Genomic DNA, 23,068 nt, shown 5'->3' on the forward strand with positions numbered 1-23,068 from the left:
TATGCCCCATAAGGCATCCTAAACATTTGACAAAAAACACTGTAGCAGAGACAGAAACGAAGTAACATATTGAATTGTTTTAATGTAAGAGAAATAACATTGTATTTTACAATAACTACAATTGGGTTTACTAACCACCTTCTTCTACAATCCACAAGTCTGAACGTACAGTACACAAAGTACAGCAACAAGCTGGGCAGGAGAAGTTTTGGCCAAATGTTGGCAGTGCTTAACAAAATGCAATGGCATGAACTGCTAATATGTTTCACGTCCAATGTAACTGTCCTAAATAAAGCCTTTGACCAGGAAGGATGCATTGTAAGAGGATATGTGATACGACATCTGACAGATGCAACATAGGCTAATCTTGTTTTAACAAACCCCAACATTAATTGAAAGGGGAGCTTTCACATGCTGCCCAAAGCAGCCTAAAGGCTACAAAGCATTACATTCTCCAGAAGAGTAGCTGAAGCACATGGTTGTGTGTACTTTATTGCCGCAAATAAGAACTATTGTAATAATTAATCTAAATCATGGAAAGGAGAGTCTCAAAAACAACCCAAAAGCCACTTGGTTACTAGCTGAGGTTCAGTGGCTACCCTTAATGTAGCTACATATGCATTACCACCACATCAGACAAGATCCTTCATCTTTCGATCACTTGGCAAGGAATCCATGGGACAGTGTTTGGGATTCATTAATACAGTTAAGAGCATCCCATGGGCTGTTGCGGAAGAACACACTACTATTTGCCATCCCTTACAGGAATGAACCAAATACACTCCCTTCTTACCACCGCCACTCCAGGCTTCCTCAATGTGGCTCTCAGTATCTGTATGTAAAAAGAAAAATAGGAAATGCACTGCTACCACACCGCAGTCAGATCAGTTCTAAAGGAGATTTTCTTTGCTAGAGTTGTAAAGAGCTAGCAATACTCTAGTCAGGGAAATCAAATGTCAGCTCTTATTTATAATAAGGAAAATAAGCAGATCAGTAGAGTAGAGAGCATTTGTTTGTTGTGCCCTGCCCAGTGCCCTGGACATCTGAGGACAGCATTTAGGTACATGAGGAGTTTGACATTAATGGAGGATTTAGAGAGGACAGCAAGGATGGGCTAGAGGAAGAAAGATTTCAGGGAAGACTCAGATGCAGCCTTGCATGAGCCAATAGATAAGGGCTAAGTACAGACAGTCAAAAAGCCTAAGGATTAATTGATTCAGTCTTTGCAGGTTAGTCGAAGCTGCAAAGATTGAACCAATAAGCAAATGAGCAGACATTCACTTGTGATTCAGGAAATGCAGCCACATGCCTGCAATGGCTCAAGCTGGAAGCCTGGGTGCACTAGAGCAAGGCTCTCTGCCTGTGTGTTCACTTCCTCTTTCTGCTGCTCCCAAGTCTTTGGGATTTACAAAACAATTACAGCAGCAGGACTCTGCAGAGTTGCTCATCACTTCCTCTTCCTGCTTCCACATGCCTCTGGGATTTGTAGTCCACAGTCACAGCCAGAATTAAGTAAGCCAGCAGGGCATAGCTGTTCTGTACTTAGGGGAAGGTGAGTTTAACTCCCCACTCCCTGGCCCCAGGCCCCAGCTGGGGTTTGCCTGGGGGAGGGAGGGGCAGTAAGCCAGCCAGTGAGATCAGTAAACCAGCCCCTGGCCTCACTGCTCCAGCTAGGGATCAGAGGGGTGGGACCAGTTCTGCTGTCTGGAGCAGACAGCACAGCCCAGCCCAGGGCTGAAAACCATGCTGGGGGAACTAATTTAACTTGAACCAGGAAGGGGTCTGGGACAGAAGTTTCATAAACCAGTTTGACCTAAATCAGTTAAGTCTGATACTACATTCAACCAGGTTTATCTTAAACTAGTTTCAGCCATTTTGAAACTGGTTTATGTGCGCTGAACTTCTGTTCTATTACAGATTTAAAGCGGTTTCTGATCACTTAAACTGATTTATGTGCAACTTCTGTCCCTAGCCAAGGTGACGGTGGCAATATGAGTGAGCCACTTTTTAAAGGTGGATTACAGCCACAATTTAAGGAACATAAGGGGGGAGGAGGGAGGAAATGTCATCGAGCCCATGGTTATTTTATTTACAATGTCATCCCCCTATCACCCAGACTTTTCATTCTGTGATGCTGGACTGTTAGTTGTTACATGTTTGTAAGTTATCAGGAAGTAAGGAAGTCAACTGGGGTTAGATGACACCAGCAAGATAATCAGCCAAACGCTTCTTGAATGTGTCCAGATTAGGTTCTTGCACCACTTCTGGGGGGAGTCTATTCCAGACTGGAGACTGGAATAGGTTTTTTCTTATGTCCTGTCTAAAATGTTTTTCTAGCAGTTTATGACCATTTGAGCTTGTCTTCCCTTGGGGTGCCCTGGTGAACAGACGTTCTTTCAGATCCTGATGCACACACCTTATGTACTCATAGGCTGCCACCAAGTTACCCCTGAGCCCGCACTTCTCCATGCTGAAGAGTCCCATGCCTCTCAGCCTGTCCCCAAAAGGCCTGTTCTCTTGGACTCTGATCATGTGTGTAACTCTCCTCTGGACTTTCTCAAGCTTCTCCACATCCTTTCTAAAGTGTGGAGCCCAGAATTGGACGCAGTACTCCAGCTGCAGCCTCACCAAGGCTGAGTAAAGTGGGAGGATGACATCTTGGGTCTTGCTTGAGATGCGTCGGTAGATGCAAGCCAGGATTTCATTTGCTTTGCTGGCTGCAGCATTGCATTGGAAATAAAATCCTAAAATAAACAAACTGCTGGAAGACCGTTTTAGACTGGACGTAAGGAAGAACTTCTTTACCATCCGAGTCTCCAGAGTCTGGAATAGACTCCCCCCAGAAGTGGTGCAACCACTTACTCTGGACTCATTCAAGAGGCGTTTGGATGATTATCTTGCTGAGGTCATCTGACCCCAGCTGATTTCCTGCCCTTTGGGCAGGGGATTGGATCCAATGATCTCACAAGGTCCCTTCCAGCCCTAATATCTATGAAAACTATGATGTTTCTCCCAAATCATTACCCAGCAATGTGCCAAGCTGGCACAGGCTAATGGAGCAGAAAAATATATAACAAGAGACCAGACATAAATCTTTACGCTGAAAGGCTAGATTTTGTTTTATGCCTCTTTAGTGTAATCTTTCTTAAAAGAGGCATGGTGCTACAGGGTTCCAGCTTAATGCACCATGATTGAAATATACTCACCATTCAGATTCCTCTCCAAATTTGCCAACAAAAGCACCCTGAGAAGTACAGCACAAAGTCACTTTGCTAAGGAGCCATCTGGGACGGTCAAGTCAAGCAATGGGGTCTTAAAACAACAGTGATAATCCAAGTTTCAAAGAAGGATGTCTTTGCTATTTCCCTCCCGTCTCCAACTCACTAATGCTGAGACAAGCAGTGGAGACTAAATGTCAGGTCACCTTGTTAGACAAAATATGTCTGGGCAACAGGCAGTGGAAACAATCTAAAAAGAGGCTTAATGTTTAACTCATGATTTTACAGTAATAGTCATCATATCTTTTAAACTTTCTTTTAATAGTTATTCCTTCATGGTTTTTAAGCAAGTCAAACCCACTGAATTTAAGGAAAGGGGGAAAAGGTAGGAATGAAACCTTTGTAAACAAGGTGCTAGAAAAATACAGATTTTGCTATACTGCATTATCTTTAACTCCAGCTTTTTAAAATCAATACTGTTAAAAAAGAGATTATTTTTCTTGGTTCCAAGTCTTGGAGCTATAAAATTGTGCTAAGGAATATCTTAGAAATAGCAACTGTGCCAAGTCTAGTTATTCACCAGAACTGGGGTTAAAACAGAAACTAATGAGAGTGAAGCTTCTGCAGAAATCAACCTTGAGTAATTATCTATGTATTTTCAGTGTCACACCTTGGTAAAAAAAGAAGACTTGAAGCTGCCTATCTGCGTGCTCAGTCTAGGGGCACACAGTACATGATAACACTCAATTACAAGCAGTGAATCAAATATCTAGAAAACAAAGCCAAATTAAATGAATTATTTTGTGCTTTTTTACATCCCACATATTTCTATAAGCAAGAGTGCAAGGATGTAGGGAATGGAATGATAACATTTTCCATACACACAGTTTACTTCAACTCTACTGAGTCACTGAAGACCAAAGCGTTCCAAGTGGCCTTGGTGTTCACTGTGTTGCTTTGTACTGAGCATTGGTTCATTTGGCATAGAGTGTGAAAGGTCCTGAATATTAAAACAACACAAAACTGTTGTAGCTGAGCTGCAAAATACTGTCACCATACTGCTTCAAAACCTATCCGTCGCACTGAAAAGGAACATCTCAACTGAAATGGCTCCTCACTCAAAATTAAATAGTTGAATCTCATAGTCCTCAGTATTTTTCACAGATAATGGCGTTTCTATTTATTATCTGGCACATACTTCTCAATATTAAAATGAGGACTTAGTGAAATCAATGGCAAAAATCTGTATTAGAACTGGGTTGATTTTTTGTCAGATGAACATCGAATTTCCCAAAAAGGCAATTTCAGACCACAAAATGGGGGAGAATAAAATAAAAAAACCCCAAACATTCTGACTCTTTCATTTCAAAGCAATCTTTTGAGACCAAAATTAGCAAAATATAATTTTTTAAAAGGTTCAATATGTATATACAAATGAAACTGCTTAATGTGATTTTAAATTTGGTTTAAAATGATTTAAATTTGGCTTTAATATGATTTTAAATTTGGTTTCACTTTTTGGTGAAAAAGATATTTTTTCTTTCCTTTGAGGTTAACCTTATTTTCCCCCAGTGATCAATGATTTATGTAGGACTAGTCAAGATTTTTTCCCAAAACTTTTCTGTAGCTTAAAAATGTTTGTTTGCCCTTCTAAAGCTTGGTAAACTAGCCTGTAGCAAATGAACATTAAAGCTTAGCTTCCATGCTGCCATAATGTGACTACTCCTAAAACACATACATGGATGTGGCATAAACCACTGTGGAAACCTAAGGGCTCCTCTAGATGTGCAAGGAGCCTCCTTGATGTGATGGAAATCGAATAGTTGAGTCTGCTGGAGCGCAGAAATTACTACGCTCCACCAGACTTTAGCATCACCTGTCTCAGCATCCCTACTCTAAAAAATGGTGGCAGGGTACTTTGATCATGTGATCAGCTTTAGTTCAAAGTGCCCCACCACCATTTTTCAGCACAGACACGCAGATGCACATGATGCTCGGGTGCTTTTAATTAGCATGGGTTGCTAATTAAAGCACCCCCCCACGCCTCTTGGAGCACGTGTAAAAATGCCCCCAGATTCCAAATCTGTTGGAGAAATGAGGTAGTTTACTCCACAAATTAAAAGTGGCTTTGTTGGAGGGCAAAACAATTGCTGATAATTTAAGAAGAGATGTTATAGAATTTAAAAGTAAAAGACAAAACAAAATTAAAATTATTTTAAAAAAATCATAAAAGTGAAACATGTACTTTAATTTTTATGTTCCCGAAGTAGCCCCAACTATAGAGAAAATGCATGAGAACAGGACAATACAAATGATGGAAAATAAACTAGTCTCACATCACTTTCCTATTTTAGTGAAATTCCAGAAATAAATGAAGACTCGAAGCAAAGAAAGAAATTTAAGGCCAAGGTTTCCTGGAGCCACTACTCATTTCGGGTCCCCACATGAGAATTTCAGAGAACCTGATTTCAAAGGTTGGTTGCTCTGCAGTCTCTGAAAATCAGAGCCTTTTAAAGGTATCTCAGTCAAGCACCCAAAATCAGTAGTCACGTTTCAAAGCTTTGTCCAAGATTTAAAAAAAATGTTTGAATAATGTAAGTTATTATTTGTGAAATGTGTATCCTTATACATGCATATTATTAATATAACGTATATATTAATGTGCATTATATATGATATACAGTATAAAATACATATTTTACAAATAATTTACATTATCCAAACTTTTTTTTACATCTTGGACAAAGATGTATATAGTGTGTGCGTGTGTGTGTAGTATATACTTGTATAAAGATACACCTTTTTGTGTATAAAGATACATATATACACATATACATGCACACACATATGATTTTTAAGCTCATTACTACTTCATGATTTCAAAATATAACTACTGTCATATCCAGCTAGTTCATGCAACTCAAACCAAAACCAAACAAAGCAGTTTTTAAAAAAATAGGATTTTAAAAGAGAATTTTAAAAGCTATAATATGAGGGTTGTGGTTTCAGTTCTAAATGAGTAGATATAACTATGTTGGAAAAGAGTATTTCTCCAGTTTCAGTTCCTTAAGTTGAATCTCAAGCTGGAGTTATTTAACCATTTGTCCTTTGTGTTCAGTTATTAACTTGGATCCTCAGCTATTGCTGCACCGAGAACAGCAGCATTTGGACCTCTCAAATCAGCATTATTCTAGTAATTATTCTATACAAAAAGATGAAAGATTCTAAATTCTGTTTGACCAAAACGAGAAAGCAGGACTTGCAGAGCAAGTGAATGTGGAGGGGATGGGTGGGGGGTGGAAAAAGAGTTAATTGATTTATTTAATGGTTTTACTTATTAAAAATGTGCATTAATATTGTATTGCACCCTAAAAGAAAATACATGAAAAATAATGAAGATAAAAATAGCAAAGAAGTATTTTTGAGGGAACTACAATTCTAATTTAATATCATTCAGCTGAAATGTAGCTTACTCCATCTTACTAGGCTGTTTTAGATTTGTATGTGGGCCTGTAGCAAGGGCAAATGCATGATGAATCACCTAGCACTGCACACACCAAACCTGCTGGATTCAGTAAGGATCCATTATTCTGCCTTGCTGTGGTACTGCTATGGTTAAAAAGATAACTGCAGCCTATTACCAGGTTTACAAAACAGTTTGCTCTGTACACAAAGGGGTCTATTTCTCAGTGGACAAGGGACTCAAGTCACACAAGTATTGTATCTGTGTAAGTTCCTTGTGCATTGATATTAGGACAGATTTAAATAGGTACAAAGTCCTTGGAAATAAAATTATCAAAGTAATACAAAAAGGTGGTTTTCTTTATTGTATGGAGCAAATGAAAAAGGAAGAAAAGAATTCTATTAAGATGCCTTGTTAGTGCATGGATTCATATCAAAGTTCAGCAGCAAAACTGCATCTCAGTTGCATCATTATTGATGATTAACAAAGCAGCAAGATAAGCTTGAATGGGATTTCAACCCATTCAGAAAATGTTTCTGGTTCAAGCAAAGGAAAACACAGGGCTTGGGAAGAGAAGACTAGGAGGAAGGCGGGATCTAATAGCAGCCTTCCACTACCTGAACGGTGGTTCTGAAGAGGATGGAGCTGGGTTTTCCGAAGAGGATGGAGCTGGGTTTTCAATTAGGGGTATGGCACTTCTGCCACTGCCATGCCACTGGCACACTCGCCAATCAGCTGTAGGGGTGGACCCCCCCCCACCCTCAGTTGCTGATCGGCCACTGGGAGGACCTCCCCCCACCACGCTCATCGACTGGCTGCTGAGGCTCCTCCCCACCCACTTGCCGATCGGCCACTGGGGAACCCCCCCACCCCACACACACACTCATTGACTGGCCACCAAGGAACTCCTTCCTTCTTGACCAGCTGCTGGGGGTACACTGACCCCAAAAGGTTGAAAACTACTGTGCTAAACTGTTCTTAGGGGTGGCAGATGACAGAACAAGGAGCAATGGTCTCAAGTTGCAGCAAGGGAAGTTTAGGTTAGATATTTGGAAGAACTTTCTCACTAGGAGGGTAGTAAAACACTGGAACAGGATCACCAGAGAGGTGGTGGAATCTCCATCCTTGGAAATCTTTAAGACCTGGCTAGACAAAGCCTTGGCTGGGATGATCTAATTGGGGATGGTCCACACACACAATGGACTAGATGACCTCCTGAGGTCCTTTCCAACGCTAATTTTCTATGATTCTATGATGTGCTTAATTAAGTCACAATTAAATTGCTTAATTAAATGCTTTCTTGAATCAGCCCTTACCTTACAACACCTGGGCACACATCAACAGTTCATGAGACATGGCAAACATTTGAGATTCTCTTCCCCTCTGCACAAGGACTCCTGAAAATCCTGGCAAGATTGAACTATTAAGGGAATGATAAACATAACAATGATGCTTCATTCTGCAAGCTGCTTAGGGATGTGTAATAATCTGTTTTCATGAGAGGCTCTTTGATCAAGTTGAACCCCAGCCAGCGCTTTATACAACACATTCAAACACCTAGGGCACACATCACCACCGGGCGCTGTGGGACTTTACGTCAGCACATCTGCTGCCTAATTCCCAATAATGGCTGTACTGTGCAGGGTAGCACAGAGGCTTTTCTTTACTGTGATTGCTGTTGCTATCATGTACAGCTTAACTAAATGAAGCAGTAAACAGGGGAAAGAGGTATCATTAAAGATTCAGACTATTTGAGATCGGGTGGCTTCCAGGCTGACTTCAAATACCACAATTTTAAATGTATATGAAATTGGTTTATACCATATCTTTCTCTCTTTTAGCCTGCTTATGACCTGCCCTTACACACATTCAAATAAGCATTAGGCATCAAGTGAATAACTGAACCTCTGCTTGCACCGTTTTCTCCAGAAGTGGAGACTCTGCTAGGCCCTACTCCTATTAGCAAGAGAGAGAAGAGGTCCAGTTTGGGACTCTGTGGCCGTATCCACACAAGCAGATGACTACGCAGTTGTTACTGTGCAGTCATTTAGTAGTTCCTTAACCAAGTATCAGAGCCATCCGTAGAAGTGTGTGGGGCCTAGAGCACATCAGCCTGTGTGCAGCCTGTGCAGGGGAAGGAAGTGGGGGGTAGCGAGTGGCCGGAGCATGAAGCTAGCAGTGTGCGGTGGCCACGCAGAGTGGTGGCACCCTGAGTGGGGCCCGTACGACACTGTCTGCAGGGCCCCCCAAAGCACAGGGCCTCACCCCCCACCCCTGCAAGGGACAGCTCAACCAAGTACTAAATGACTGTGCAGTAACCAGCATTACTACGCAGTCCCATCGCCGCATGGTTATTTTTAGCTGCTACTGCGCAGTAGTGTTGGCATCACGGTTCATGCCCAGCAAAGCTACATCGCCATAGCAACAAGCTATGGTGCAGAAGCTCATTGCTATGGTGATATAGTGTCTCGTAGAGAGGCACCCTGTATGGAGACAAGATCCTCACTGACTTCAGCAGGAATTTTCAGTATGGAAAAGGTATGAGGTGAGGAAGATGGATACATGAAAGTGCAGACTGCATTATAATACAACTCTGAAAATCCAAGGTAAAAAATATCTTTCTTCCTTGCTTTCAGTTGTGCAAAGTTACAATAGATAAATCCACTAAATTCAGGCATACTTGTGGTAGCCAGTGGTCATTAAGAGTCATGTCATCAAAGCAGCAGAACCCTGTCCTCTCTGCAGGCTGTTTCCTCTCAGAGCCTGCGTTTTCCCATGCTGGATCTCAGCATTAACATGCCTTCTACAGAAGTTCCAGGATTGTCAATCATCTTTAGCCAGAGGTGCTGCTCTTCCCCTTGAGAATCCATCCAGTCAACTTCCTTGCCATTACTTAAGCCTGATAATTGGAAAAAAATGGAGGATTTGGCACGTTAGCAAAGAGTGACTTAATACTGCTGCTTATCAGTTCCAAAAACTAGGAGAGAACAACAATGGCTACTTCAAACTAACATTCTGTCCAGGGAGTTATGCTATGAACAGCCTTGTCCTTTAACCCCCATGTCCCCCCCCCTCCCCCACACACACACACACACATTTCCTGTAGTTTTTCTCTCTCTCATTCCCCACCAAATTCTGTTACTGCCAGCTCCCCTCTAAAGAAGAAGGAAGGGATAACAGTCTTTGCAAAACCACCCCTTCCATCAACCACAAAGGTTGCTGCTGAGTGGTATGAATCTCTCATTTCTGGCTCAGATGGTGGGAAATGTTTCTATAGTATTCCCAATGTCAACTGCTTTAAACAGCTGAGTTATAACTGAACTTCAAATTCATGTCTCTCACTTAATGGCATAAAGAACTCAACTGCCACTAGACAACACACCTTTTCTTCCATTTCTTATCATTTTCTTGTGCTACCTGCTCAATAACATAAAACTGGCAGGGCCCCCCCTAGATGATCAAACCAGTCTACTGCATCATCAAGCAACCATTTACCAAAAGATTCCCCTCTTCAAATCTTCACACACAACTACCAAACACAAAGCAGAAGCACCAAGAACATCCAGATACAACAGGTTAAAGCAGGGAAGATGAGGGCAATGTCAATACACAGTGGCTGCTCATTCAGGGAAGTAATATAATATACCTATCCTTTACACATGATATGAAATACTTGCTGGAGAGAGTGGAGCTCCCCAGACATCCGGGGCCCTTACCGAGTCCAGTACTCAAGCGGACACCTCCCAGGAAGATGTTACTTGACAATGACTCTTTGTCCCAAACGGTCAGTTCCAGGCAGACATTGTGAATGTCCCTGGGGTTCAGGCCACTGAAAGTGAAGGTGTGATTCCAGTGGGGGTTCACACTCTTTTTTATTATTCGAGTTTTATGTTTTGTTGCTTTACTGTTATCTGGGAGCAGATATCTGAGAGATACAGAAAGAAAGAAACAGAAACATGAACAGAAAGATGCAACTCCAGATCATACCACTAATAACTATGCACTGCAATATCACCTTTTCCCAGTCAAGCCTGGGACCTCAAAGAGCACTGGACACACATGCACACGTAACAGTCTCTGCCTTGATGGCCTAAGGCTCTAGATAAATATGGCAAAGGATGAAGAAAAAAAGAGGTATTATATGTAAGTCCCACTTTACAAGTGGGAAAGCAAAGCACAGATAGATTAAGACACTACTGAGCAAGAAGCAAGCCTGGGAACAAAAATTCCTAACTGTGCTAAACATGACACTAAAGATTTAATGAAGACAAAGGTTTACAGCTCATTAGAATTTACCAGCTCCTGGCAATCGTCCTGTGGTAATGGCCCTCTTTTTAAAAATGATCTTATTCTTGTACATAACTAGGTAATAATAACTGTTCTTACCTGATCCATAAGTGCTCCTGATAACATTTCTTTGCTCTACACATTTATTGGCCACTTCCCTTTTCAGATAATCTATTTCACTACTATAATGCAGTTGCTTTAACTGGTATTTCCTTTAAGCTCTTTCTGCTTCTTAGACCCGAGTAAGAGCATTCTGAGCCTAAGCTTGTCTAACATCTCTCTCAATTATAAAGCTGCTCCAATAACCCTGCCTTAAAACCCTTGATTTCAAATGTATGAAATAAAATTCTCCTCAGTCTGAGTAAGCAACAACAGATACAAGTAATAAACTAGCTAGAGACCATTCGGTCAGTTATTGGCAACATGTCATTTCTAATACATACTAATATAAAATCAGGGAGCTCCACAGCTCTGTTGTCTCTTGTGGACTTTAGGTGCATACAAGCTGCAAAAGGACCAGATAATACTTTTTTTTGGCTTACCACTTAAACAAAAGCTCTTTTATTTAACAGTGCCCCACTAGGCTAATAAGTGCTTAGTAAGACCACTTCATAGGCTTTATGCCTGAAAAATGGTTCATAGTATCAACATACCTGGTATGTATCTTTATGAGCTCCAAAATGATTGTCATCTCTAGGCAGGAATGGTTAGAGTTACAGAAAGGAAATGAACCCCATTCAAAGGCTTCAATTTCATGGTGGGATTTTACAGAAGGACTTACCATCAATAAAAAAATGTGCAAAATCTTAATCCATATGTACTAGCAGGCAACAAATTAAAACTTTTATTGACAGGAAAAATAGCAAAGAACACCTGTGTAGCAGCTATCCATATTTCACTCATTTATCTTAAGTGTCACACTTACATTTCTGATTAATATAATTAGTCATGGAGAATTACATTCATTTATGCAGTCATAAGTGTTCCTATATCTAATATTGTCTACATAATCTGGATTTTAAATCTCTGGAAGATAATTGAGGCATACAAGCAAAACCCAGGCACACGATGCACACACACACACATATACACACACACACGGTGCTACATATTTAAAAATTTGTGTGCGTACTAATATACACTCAACTTTTTAAATTTGAGCATAACGCTTATCAAAACTCAAAACCACATTTAAGAGTCTAAACTGTAAAGTTATAAGTCTTCTTTCAAAAAGGAAAAAAAAAAAACCCACCTGAACCCATATAGGTATTTAAACTGCTTTCAAGTTAATCTTTGCAGAGTAAAGTTTAATGCATGTCTACCAGAAATACGATCTCATAAAATTTGAGTAAATACAAATACTGGTTTTACCCTTGAGGATGGGCAAATAAAAATTACCCTTTCACAAATGTGTCAGATGAGCCTCCTGACTTCACAGCTGTTAAATTCTTGGCTTCCTTAACCAGGACCTCCAATATACCCCCAGACGGCAAATGAGAGTCACCTTTCTTTCCTTTTTTTAAGCTCTTCTTTCCTGTAAATGAAACAAATCACCACACATTAATCAAGAACTATAATGCTGCAACAATAGTTTGAAATGTAAACCCTTTGGGTTGAATCCTGCCATTTATATATTTCAATGGGAGTATTTATGAATAAGGGTTGAACCCTGTATTTGTGAGTAAAATGTGGAGAAATGAGGTGGACAAGCCATCACATAAAAATACTTTAGGACTAATACACTGAATGGAAAGAGTCAAGTTCCTTTTAAGTCCATTCTTCTTTTCCCCTATTACAGATGCCTTTCTGGCTAATGGTGGTAGAGGAACAGGTGAAGTTAGCAGACAGTCTCATGCCACAGGCAGAGTGTAAAACTTCTCTCTCAAAGCCTGAAATAAGAAGTACAAGTTCACTTCTGAAGACATACACTGCTGCATGACAGTGACAAAGAACCAACCCTTCACTGAGGCTAGTAACAGATGTCACCAGATGTGTCTCATTGGGTGAAATACATATTACCCATTGTCTTGTACATTGATCTCGCAGGACAATGAGTGATGTTGTTCTCTGCTTCCAGAGACATGCCCCTGGCAATCTCTGGAGCATGCGTCTGGAAGCAGGGAAAGGCGTTCCCCACTTCTAGAGATGAGCCCCGGACATTGCCAGGGGTGCATGTCTGGAAACAGGGAACCCCAACTTTCCCTACTTCCAGTAATGCACACTGAAGACCCCAGTGATGTGCCTCTGGTAGTGGGGAAGCCAGGCAGGTGCTCCAGAGGCTCAAGGAGCCTGATTCTGCATGGGAATTCCTGGGTTGGGCAAAACCTCAACTCTGACAGCACCTGCCCAGGGTGGCTGGAGAATGAGGGCACCTTCTGGCTCTCCATGCTCTCCCACTCTAAAGCAAATACATGTCCATTGCAATAAAGAGGCACAAATTATTATTTTGTGGACCACTTTGTGGTCACGACAAAGGGTATGGATGTTTATTTGCTTTCACTTTGTCTCTCCATAAAAAATGTTTATGGAGGCAGAAGTGTGATGAAAAGTGATGTTTGTTTCCACTTTTAGAACAGCAGTAGAAAATCTGCACTCACTGATGCTATGGTTTCTAATTGCTTTCTCAGCAGGAATCATACAATCCATATCAGTGTGGACAAATGGTATTGTTACTTGTTAAATTCTAGCTCAGTGAACATAGAAAAGTTGCTTGGGTCCAAACGCTATGAAAGCCATTAGTTCACACTACGTAGTCACTACTTTTTAGGAAAGATTTAAATTCACTTATGACAATACTTAGTAGGTGGGCTCCTTGCACAAAAAATTATTAGCTTCCAGTACAGTTCTTTGAAATGTGCTCCACATAAACACAATATCACTCATCTGAGAAAATGGGATAGTACACTATCAGTTCCTGGTACTGAAATAGCAGTATGCTCACTGGCAGAAAGTTCTTCAGGTACTCAGACTTCTCAGCCTGCTTTTCTGTGTACAGGTTGGCATATACCAGGGGTTTTCAACCTCTTTTAATAAGTGTACCCCCAGCAGCTGGATGCAGGGAGGGGGAGAACATGTGGCCGAACACGGAGCTGTGGGGGTTGACATGTGACCAAATGCGGAGCGGCAGCACGGGGCAGTGGATGGCAGCAGCAGGTGCTGCTGTGTGCAAGCTCCCCAACCCCCTGCATCCAACCAGGTGGGCGATGCCTGTGAGACCTGCAGAGGGGCGCTGCTGCCCTCACCCCGCTCCAGCCCTGCTCCTGGGAGGGTGCAGCACGGGGTGGTGGGTGGCAGTGCTCCATCCCTGCCTGCCCACGCATACCCCCTAGGGCATTCCCAAGTACCCCCGGGGGCATGCATACCTCCAGTTGAGAACCCCTGGCATATCCAATCAGGTCACTGTATCATTTCAGACCAGGGCTGTCCAAGTGGCAGCCTGCAGGTCACATGCAGCCCAAGAGTGGTTGAGTTGCAGCCCTGGGCTCCTGTCCAGCTGTTACTCCCTCCATCACTCTGAGCCTCTGGGCTCCCCCTCCCTCCTCCAGCTTTCATTTCCTGCCTCTGCCTCAGGGGACAGGGCAGTGCGGTGTGGTGTGGTGAATGGCTTGGGGAGCCAAGGGTGAATATGGGGCTGTATGCCAGGGAGTGGGGGAATGGGGCTGTGTGTGAAGGATTTTGCCCACATGGTGCGATGAAGGGGGGGAGGGGGGGAGAGGGTGTGATACACCCTGTGCAATGGTGAGGTGGCTACCCATAAGGACATGCATTGCACTCAGGCACCTGCACAGTGCAGCAGGGGATGCAGCATCAAGTGTAGCGGTGGAAGTGGGCTGGCTGCATGGGGACACAATGCAGCAGGGGGCTGGGGAAGAGTAGACCCAGGAGGAAGGAGGACCCAGGAAATTATAGGCCTGTTAGTCTTACCTCAGTCCTGGGGATACGCTTTGAAAAAAATTATCCAGGTGCACATCTGTGAGGGGCAAGCAGGAAAGTGTATGCTTAGGATCAACCAACATGGGTTCATTCAAGGCAGGTCCTGTCAGACCAACCTGGTGGCCTTCTATGACCAGGTCACAAAATCCTTGGATGCAGGTGTCATGGTGGACATAGTCTTTCTGGACTTTAGGAAGGCCTTCGACTGTCTCTCACCCCATTCTCGTTAAAAAACTTAGGAGATTGCAGTGTTGATGCCTACACAGTCAGGTGAGTCGCCAATTGACTGGAGGGTCACACCCAGAGAGCAGTGGTGGACGGGTCATTTTTGACCTGGAGGGATGTGGGCAGTGGGGTCCCCCCAGGCCTCAGTCCTTGGGCCCGCACTGTTCAACATCTTCATCAGTGACTTGGATGAGGGGATGAAAAGCACCTTGTTCAAATTTGCAGATGACACTAAGATGTGGGGGGATGTGGGCACACTAGAGGGGAGGGACAGGCTGCAATTGGATCTGGACAGGTTACAGGGGTGGGCGGATGAGAATAAGATGGGATTCAATACTGATAAGTGCAGGGTACTGCACCTAGGGAGAAAGAACCAGCAGCATACCTACAGGCTGGGGAACTCCCTTCTCATCAGCACAAAGGTAGAAAAGGATCTTGAAGTCATTATAGACTCCAAGATGAACATGGGCCGGCAGTGTGGGGACGCAGTTAGGAAAGCTAACCACACCTTGTCATGCATTCACAGATGCATCTCGAACAGGTCCAAGGAGGTGATCCTCCCCCTCTATACAACATTAGTCAGGCCGCAGTTGGAGTACTGCATCCAGTTCTGGGCGCCGCACTTCAGGAGGGATGTGGACAACATGGAGATGGTCCAGAGGAGGGCCACTCGCATGATCAGAAGGCAGCAGGAAGTAGCAAGGAATAACGGCCATAAGTTGATGGAGAGTAGATTCAGGCTAGATATCAGGAGGCGCTACTTTACAGTCAGGGCGGCTAGGAGCTAGAACCAACTTCCAAGGGAAGTGGTGCTCACTCCTACCCTGGGGGTCTTCAAAAGGAGGCTAGACAGCCACCTTGCTGGGGTTGTTTGACCCCAGCATCCTTTCCTGTCTATGGCAGGGGGTCAGACTTGATGATCTGCTCAGGTCCCTTCCAACCCTACCAACTAAGAAACTATGAAACTATGAGTGTACACACTGGCCAATGGTCTGTGGCTCAAGTGGTGCAGCCCATGTGGCCTTTGCTGGTGCAGCCCCTGGGGCATGTGGCTCCCAGGGACTTAGCACTTGGACAGCCTTATTTTAGACAATCATTCTTCTGATGTTACTGCAATGTATGTAGTAATCATCGTTAGTTTTCTGCACGGAAGCAGTGTCTGTTGCCAATGATAATATTGGACCATCTTAAACAATTCTATTCAAATGTGAAGACACATAATTGCCATAGGAATAAGGGGGTAAAACTGAGAAAAAGGTATGCTAAATAATTTGAAAAGGTTCAAAGAGCAAGATCTATGTGACTAAGGATTGTCTACTAAGGGGAACTCCATGAGCACAAAGGAACTCTATGAACAACAACTGTGGATTACAGTAGTGCTCTGGGCAACGACTGTCCTAAACAGTGTTACTGACCAGTTGGAATTCTTTGGTGCTATTACAGCCATGCAACGACTCACAGCACATACAAAGGTCCTCCTCCCCAGTGGGGAGCAACTTTAGATTTGAAATACCCTCAGGCACAGGTGCCTAGTTTATTGGTGAATAATTTTAACCTTCTGCAATTCTTTGACTTTAAACTTCAGCTTTCATCACACAAGATGGGTGTTGAATGCAGCATCCATATTAATTTTACCTTGGAACTGTCCTAGCGGAAGCATTAAGTTTCTCTCTGGGGGAATGTAACGTAAAACAACTGTCAACTCTCCTTTATACTGAAGTCCAACGTCTGCTGCAATCTCCACCTGACAGGAAAGAAAGAAAAAAAAATCCAACTTTGCTTAATAATGTGTCCAATCCCTTGGAATTACATTTTACAGTGCAAGTTAGTTCAGCTAAACACTGTTTAAATATGGTGTCACCTGGCACACTGCTCACAGCTAATTAGCCATTGCAAACTGAATAAACAGCTCTATTTTCAAAAGTTGCACAACCAGAGAATGTAAGAGCTCAGAAGAATGGAAGTTACATGGCCTGTACTAGGGGCAGTTCAGTTAACCTACTCAGGGAAGAGAAAGCCTGTCTGTCATAATGAAGAAAAATTCTGTCCTTTGTTAAACATTGACATGCAGCAAACAAGTCTAATACTGTAAAAAGGCAAAAACTGTAGCTAATTTTGGGCCAGATTCTGATATCCTTATTCATGGGCTAGGGGCAGACATTACACCTAAACCAGCTTAACTGATCAGAAACTGGTTTAAACCTGTAACAGAACATAAGTTCAGTGCACATAAACCAGCTTCAAAATGGCTGAAACTGGTTTAAGATAAACCTAGTTGAATGTAGTATCAGACTTAACTGATTTGGGTTTATGTAGTGTCTGTCCCAGATCCCTTCCTAGGTTAAGTTAAACCAGAGTCACTCAGCATCCCAGATGCTTTGCAGCCCTGGGCAGGGCTGGGCTGTGCTGTCTGCTCCAAAGAACAGGCTGGCCCCACCCTTCTGCTCCCTAGCCAGATCTCTGGGGGAGACTGCAGGCACAGCAGGGTCTGCCTGGCTTCTTTTGCTGCTCAAGCAGGGATCCCCCCTCCCATCTCCCACAGCACAGACCCCAGCCCCACAGACCCGAGGCATGTGGTATGCTAGCTAGTGCTATGCTGAGAAGTGTCTGTGTGTTTATGTCTCCAATTTTACTGGGACAGGCAGACAGAACAGTGTCAACTTAGAGCTTTTTGGAGCTAATCAACAGGCCAGATGATAATGTCCCTCTGTTCCTTCCTTGGAAAAAGCTGTTTAAGAAGAACTTGAACTAATGAGAGAGGCTTTTGTTTTGTTGATGGGCTAATAAACACTGGGTTTTATCAGCCACCTACTGGTTTGCAGCTGTGTCAGGTTTGCAGACAGTATGAAGAAACGGGGAGAGGGAGATTGAAAAACTCAATATCATCAACAGATGCATGCATTGCACACACGCCCTTTGCCTCAGAGTGCTAGCCCGGGGCTGGGGACTGGCAGCAAGTAGGGAAAAGCCTGAGATGGTGCAGGCCAGGGTGGGGGTCTACACCCCTCCTTAATCAGAGCATCCTGCTGGGGCCTGGGCATGCCCCCACTCAGCTCAGCACTGTACAAGGGAAGGGAGGGCTGCTCTAGTGCCCCCCAGCTTCTAGCCTGAGCCACTGCCTGCATTTCCTCAGTCTAGAGGGAATGTCCATGTGGTTGCAAAACAGTTCAACCTAGGCAGGTTAGACTAACCTGCAAAGATTGAATCAATTCAGGCTCAGGCTTTTTGAATGTCTGTCCCTAGCCATGTTGCTTAGTACTTAATGCACAATTAGTCTTGCTGATTTCAACTGTACTCTTGGAATAAGGAGGCAGAATGAGGCTCTGAAATGGAAGAGATTTATAAAAAAAAAATCTCACTTTCCAAGCTTCTTTTCCCTCCTCTTCCCAAATATTACTTCTCAAGATTCTGAATCTCTTCTTCTGCCAAACATGTAAGCCTAGTAGGCATGTGCACCTACTGTTTACAGTACATTTCTTACAAGTAGTATTAGATGCTCAGGTATTTTTAATTAAATGTTAATAAAGTTATAAGCTTGTTTTGCAAACAATCACTGCTTCTGTAGGTGTCCTTTTGCCATAAATAGATCAAATAAAAGTAAAAAGTCTTTCATCAGAGACCAATCTCATGAAACTTTATTAAAGCCCCTAATGGTCTGAACTATTGAATATAGCAGGAGGCTTGGTGCTCCTGCTATTTAAGAGAAGGCAGGCAGCATGAGAAAGCAACCTGCAGGTATGGCAGGGGCCAATTAGAGAGTCACCTGACCAGAAGAGGGTCAGGCTTGAAGCATAAGCTTAGGGGCTAAGCTGGCCAGGTAGTCTTGCTCTGAGGGCCATGGACCAAGGAGTTCCTGGGCAACAGGGCTACAGCAGGGCTTCTGGGTCATGTCTGAGCTGCTGGGGGTAAGCAACTCTGCTGGCTTGTGGAAGGGACTAAGGGGAGGTAAGGAGGTCCCAGCTGGCCCAGAAGGAAGAGAGGGGCCAGAGGGTTAGAGAGCCTGGAGGTTTGTAGCCCAGGAAGAGGCAAGTGTCAACAGATCCAGGGAGCCCAAAGGTCTCACTGGCCCAGGTGTGGGGCCAGGGCTCAAAGATGAGCTGAAGGCTGAGGAGGGCCACAGCCAAAGACTGGCAGGACCAGGGAAGCTCATGAGTCTCAACTGGCCTAGCATCAGGGTCAGAACCCAGAGAAGGACCAAAGACTGGGGGTCACAGCCAGAAATTGAGCCGGGCAAGGATCCTGTAGCCCAGGAGGGGCATGAAGAGGGGTCAGGAGGGAGGGATGTTAGGAAGAGAGAGAGAGAGAGAGAGAGAGAGAGAGAGGGATAAGTATCACCTATGAGGCATAGGTATGAGTATTGAGGAAGACAGAGCCTCCACTTAGCACTTAAGGTGGCGAGCAGAGACACCTGAGCTCAGGAGCGTGAGCTCGGGCTTAGGAATCCTTGGGGCAGCCTTTCTTTCTCTAAAAGATAACAACATAAAGTCCTGGTGGCCGAGAAGGGGGGACTGCCCAAACAACGAACAAGTTGACAAGGGCTGAGGGGGCTCCAGGGGCACGACAGTCACTCCTGGAGTTGAACCTTGTTACACTTAAGCACATGCCTACTTCATGCACATGAGTAGTCATTGGGACCACCTATGTAATATCTCAGTTTATGCATATGCTTCATTGTAGCCTAAATGTGTATTGGATTCCTATGCAGATCGTGTAAGTCTGTCTAATGCACTAAATGCTTAGATAAAACTGCAGGTCTCAAATCATGATATAAGCAGTACATCAAGATGCTTTTCAAGCTACTACTTATAAATAATATATCTGTGAGAACTTTCTTCTGATATCTATCATTTCTCCTGACCTCAATAACAAGATAAAGAATTTTATTATCAGTTAAAAAACAACCCATGTATACAAAAAGTAATATACCCAGACTCAACCCTGCATATAAATTTAAACTACTGGTTAAGGCACCATCCCCTGATGAGTTACAATATTTAGGGCTAGATCCTGCCTTCTGCTCATATAAAAAAGAAGTCTGGGAATGGATGAAAGGACTTTCAAAATAATATTTAGCCCTACTGGGATACCTCTCATACAAGTATTGCAAAGACCTTTTAAAACTTTAACAGAGGAAGTCACAAACTCATTCAGACTAGAGACCTGTAGTCCCCATTGGACATAGGAGGCAGTATAAATGCCAGCTGCTTCAGAGGAATGTGCAAAAACTCAGAGTTGACAATAATGTCAACTGGCCAAAAGGGAGAATTTTCACCCTGACTCTGGCAGCCAGGAAGCTGGATGATTTCTCAAAGCATGCAAGTTTGGCCTCCTGGCTTTTCTGTGAGGATGGCAAGATTAACTGCCCTATTCTGCAGGTGAGATAACTAAAGCACAGAACTGGAAGTTCTGATTTGCAAGAATGACTTGCCCAAAGTCACACAAGTAACACACGAGTCTCCCAACTCCTAGTGCTTTAACCACCGGACTATTTTACCCTCCATTTTTACCTTCAGCCTGATCCCCTAAGAAGACAGGCCATCCCACACTCAGGAAACAAATGCACATGAAGATAACCAACTTTTATCTTCAAATAGCTGAACAGCTACTCTAAGATTACAACCAATAAGACACAGCTATTTTACTGGAAATCCTCTTTTCAGTGACATACAGCTTAAACCAGAGGGCAGTGTGTTGTCTAGCTCATGGATTAACCAACAAGATCTTTAATTTTATGTTGCAATTAATTACCTAGTCAGAATACTGCTCTTTTGCTTATCAACTGCCTTAACTGCACTTAAATTACCCAGATCATCCCAGGAGGCAGACAAGACACACTGTAGTTCTGTTTACTTTGGATAGCAAAGAATCAGAATTAATAGCCCTTATAATAAGTTTGGAAATAATCAGACAGCAGTTTCCTGTTGGAACAGCTGAAGTACTTAGCACCTCATTACTTCTCCTCTGAGTTAAAGTGCTTCATCATGACTCATGAGTGCCCTTTTGGTTATGATTTTTTTTTAAAGCGTTAAAATGATGTTACACAGGAAGAAGATTGAGCTGCAAAGCTTGTACTGCAGAAGTTTCAACAGACCATTCTATGTCCCTTAGAGTTGTATGTGTAAGTCTGCTGTAACCTCTCAAGTCTAAATAATAGCAAAAGCTTCCAGCAGCTGGTGCTACGACAGACAAACAAAGGGATCCTGGCAGGTGAGTCCTCTGCTTCATGTACAGAGCCAGACATGGAGCAACCCAGAAAGGCAGAGTGGGAAGGAAAGAGTATTGGTCAATACACGTTGTTTTGGGAAGAAAGAACAGCATATGCCATAGAATCATACAAAAGTAGAGCTGGAAGGACCTCAGAAGGTCATCTAGTCCAAAGCAGAATCATCCCCATCTAAACCATCCTGTAAAAATCCATCATTTAACCTACTAGTCTTAGCAAAACAATACAATCAGACCCTGTTGCAGAACTACAAGGCATATTGCCCCAAAACACCAAAAGCACGCTAGCATGCCACAGGTAAAGCAGGGGCACGAGCGTTGTCAGTGTCCTGCTACTGAAAGGATTGCTAAAATATACTAATGAGATCCCAGGAAGAGGACCAGGTCCTCCGCTACAGAAAGGCAAAATCCCCCACAATCTCTTCCAAGCTGACCATGGAGTAAAATTCCTTCCTGATCTCAAATGCAGTGACTGGTCTGACTCAGGGTTTTCAAAACCCTCTAATCAAGTACTTTGAGGTTTTAATGCCAACAGGAACACTGGTACACCGCAATCAAAACCCCCAGCCTTTGCTTCAACTAACACCCAATGCAGAAGGCAAAGATAACTCAAAAAACACTAAGAAACCCTGACATTTGTAGCAACAAGTGGGGAAAAAATTCCTCCTTGGCCCCACATGGCAATCAGCAAAGCCTAGAAGCACAGGAAAAAACGAGAAACGCTCCATTCTGCTCTGCAACCTTGGGACAACAAGCATAACTCCACACATCACACCCTCCTACTAGACAGTCAGAATTCTTCTGTTTCTGGATTCCCTCTGTAAACTTATCCCATCTCCTTAATCTTCTTTTGTAACTAAGCCAGTTGTGCAGCTGCAGAGCTCTTCTGTTGATCTCTACGTGTGGAGGGGGTCCTGGGCTTCCAAATGTTGCGCTTTACAGAATGCTCCAGCAGAGCTGCTCCTAGATAATCCCAGACCAATGCTTATAGATTCATAATTATTAGGGGCTGGAAGAGACCTTGCAAGATCATCAGGTCCAGTCCCCCTGCACCAGGCGGGAAAGACAACTGCGGTAAGGTGACCATCCAGTCTCCTCTTGAAGATATCTAGGGTAGACGATTGCACCACCTCCGGAGGCAGCTTATTTCACAGTCTGTACACCCTAACTGTGAAGAAGTTCTTCCTAGCGTTAAGCCTGAAACAGTCTTCTAGGAGTTTGTGGCCATTACTCCTCGTTTTCCCCAAGGGTGTCCTGGTGAACAGTTGTTCACTGAAACCTTGATGTATTCCCCTGATCTAGTAGTCAGCTGCTACCAAGTCCCCTCTCAGACTTCTCTTTTTTCGGCTGAAGAGGCCCAAGTCCCTCAGCCTTTCCTCATATGGAGTTTCTTCTTGAAAACTATCTAGCTTCTTCTGGAAAATTTCCAGTGAAGGAATTTCCACAATTTCCCTAGACAGCCAATTTCATAAGTTTTTCCTAATGTCCAATCTCAACCAATTTTTCTGTAACTTCAAATCATTGGTGTGTCCTGCTCTCTGCAGCAACAAAGGAAAAGTGTTTCCCATCTTCTTTATGGCAGCCCTTCAGATACTTGAAGAGTGCCATCATGTTCCCTCTTAATAGCCATTGGACCCTCTCTACCTTGTCTGCATACACAGTGCTGATTCAGTCATGTGCTCTAACCATTTTGGGAATCTGGCATGGCCCTTTCTGGCAG

At 43.3% G+C, this 23,068-nt stretch overlaps 1 protein-coding gene across 2 annotated transcripts in view; it reads right to left on the reverse strand.

Annotated features, from left to right (window-relative positions):
- Positions 1-62: 62 nt before the first annotated feature.
- The window catches only part of SYTL5 (synaptotagmin like 5), a 167,307-nt gene continuing 144,301 nt past the window's right edge, over positions 63-23,068 (reverse strand). For both annotated transcript variants that reach the window (XM_059720811.1, XM_019486270.2), the window contains 4 exons: positions 16,762-16,870; positions 12,367-12,502; positions 10,398-10,606; positions 63-9,580 (listed from right to left, as the gene is read on the reverse strand). In XM_059720811.1, the coding sequence (XP_059576794.1) occupies positions 9,438-9,580; positions 10,398-10,606; positions 12,367-12,502; positions 16,762-16,870 (597 nt within the window). In that variant the 3' untranslated portion in view covers positions 63-9,437. The remainder of the gene's footprint in view (positions 9,581-10,397; positions 10,607-12,366; positions 12,503-16,761; positions 16,871-23,068) is intronic.

This window comes from Alligator mississippiensis, chromosome 1, assembly GCF_030867095.1.
Source record: "Alligator mississippiensis isolate rAllMis1 chromosome 1, rAllMis1, whole genome shotgun sequence".
NCBI classification, from domain to species: domain Eukaryota; kingdom Metazoa; phylum Chordata; order Crocodylia; family Alligatoridae; genus Alligator; species Alligator mississippiensis.